The sequence below is a fragment of the Aplysia californica genome, unplaced genomic scaffold (assembly GCF_000002075.1).
Source record: "Aplysia californica isolate F4 #8 unplaced genomic scaffold, AplCal3.0 scaffold00641, whole genome shotgun sequence".
Taxonomy (NCBI): domain Eukaryota; kingdom Metazoa; phylum Mollusca; class Gastropoda; order Aplysiida; family Aplysiidae; genus Aplysia; species Aplysia californica.
Window position 1 is genome coordinate 469,767 of NW_004797911.1, and position 1,945 is coordinate 471,711.

At 43.3% G+C, this 1,945-nt stretch overlaps 1 protein-coding gene across 1 annotated transcript in view; it reads left to right on the forward strand.

The window, feature by feature from the left end:
- LOC101851983 overlaps window positions 1–1,942 on the forward strand; it is a gene marked incomplete at both ends in the record, with an annotated part of 18,546 nt that extends 16,604 nt beyond the window's left edge. Inside the window, 2 exon segments of the mRNA XM_013087807.1 lie at window positions 513–555; window positions 1,729–1,942. Coding sequence (XP_012943261.1) covers window positions 513–555; window positions 1,729–1,942 — 257 coding nt within the window.
- Between the last annotated feature and the right edge of the window lie 3 nt (window positions 1,943–1,945).

Consider the following 1,945-nt stretch of genomic DNA (forward strand, 5'->3'; position numbering starts at 1 on the left):
GGGCGCAAATAATTACAGGGTTTTAACTGTACATCCCTTTACGGCCTGACGTAGTTCTTTTTTAAGAGACAAGTGTTTCAATTACCTGTCTGTGGGTGGTTGGGGGTGCTCTGGTGTGGTTTGCTTCTTCTTTTTTATGAAACATATATCTTCCTTATCTCCCCTTCTACGTTTTTGTTCGTTACTCTCTTGTACTTGTAACACCTTTTTAACCTTCTGGCGCTCTTATGACCTTATGCAGCTGCGAGCGCCGTAAAACTTCTATTAAAACAAAGACTTGACGCAGTTCTTTTTAAGAGACGGGTGTTTCAATTACCTGTCTGTCTCGTTTTCTGGCACTGTCAGCTTTTTGTCCCCAAGCAACTAATTATAGAGGATCTTTGTGTTTAAAGAACGATCATTACCTTTCTGTTTGTAACGCCTTACCTCACGACAACAACAACAAAAGCCCAACGTACTTTATTGTGCCCCTGAATATCTCATTTTTATGCGCCCTCTTTTTATCTCCACAGGAGAAGCTGCAAAGTTCACATTATGGCTCCGAGGACTCAAAAAGTAAGTGTATCCTATGTATTTCTACATCGTGAAAAAACAAATCTCTCTAAAAAAACATTAAAAAAATAATAATTTGCGAGCGGTCTGTCTGGCTGGCATCGTTTGCTTCTTTTTATGCTTTTGACTTTTTACCGTTTCTCTCTCCTCTCTCTCTCGCTCTGTCTCCTCTCTCTCGTTCTCTCTCTTTCTATCTTCTCCCCCCCTCCTTCCCCCCCCTCACACACATACACACACACACCCCCGTCCACAAAAGCACAAACACACATTCGAACACACACAAACGCACCCAAACTGGGGTGGTTGGAGGGTGCTTACTTTTGTTCTTTACCTTAATTGTTTCTATCCGACTATCCCAGCTTTACCCTCAGTACTTGACTGTTGCTATGTGTTTATACTTTTCTCGCCCTCTTTACTCCAATGTAAAGTGCACTCACACGCTCGCGCACGCGCCTGAGCGTATGCGCTGTCTGTCTGGCACAGGAAGATTCATCGTCATATCAATTTGCAAAAGTAGACCAACATGACAGAGATTTGCAACTCTGCCTTCCGGGTTGCCTTATAACTTTATGACGCATTGGCGTGTTGCTTTGGTTGCCTCATTATCGCTGTTAACTGCCACTGGAACATCTCGAGCTAGGCAAATTCAAAACCAGGTCAAAACTGGAGAAACGACTGTTTTTTAAATAAATTTTATGACATGGTGAACGCGCCCTTTCAGATATAGTTATTTCATTTTTTTTAAACGTCGAACATTGATTCCAGTATTTTCAATAAAGAACTCCCCTCGCAGTTCAACGTGAAATACTGTCGAAATAGTCGAAGATGGCTACTCACCCATTGTCGAGAGAAAAATATTGAATGTTTTAGACATGCGTTTGTCTAAGACAGTGTCAATACAATACCTGTATATATACATGTATAGTATACATTTATAGGAACGTACTCGTTTGTACATTTGATTGTCTTGGAAAGGTGGCCGTTAGAGCAGGTTCAATGATAATGTGTATTGGGCAACAAATTCAACTTTAAACCATGCTTTAAATAGCCCCCCCCCCCCTCCCAAAACAAAACAAAACATTAAAATAAACAAAAACAACAAAAAACAAACAAACCAAGAAAAAGAGGTAAGAATTCTGAAATTCTAAGTACCTGTCATTTTCTTTTTAATTCTAGGTACCATCCCCGCGGTGAAGAAAGAGGAGAAAGAGGGCAAGTCACTGACTTCCCCGAAGACCTCGAGCCTGGGCAGGAAGCAGGCCACCAAGGAGGACGCCCCAGTCACTGTCTCCCATGAGGACGCCTCCTGCCTGTTGGCTCCTCCCCCGGCCCCGCTCTCGCCCACATCGCCCCTACCGCTGGCGGCGGCGTTATCGCCCCTGTCCTCACCGCC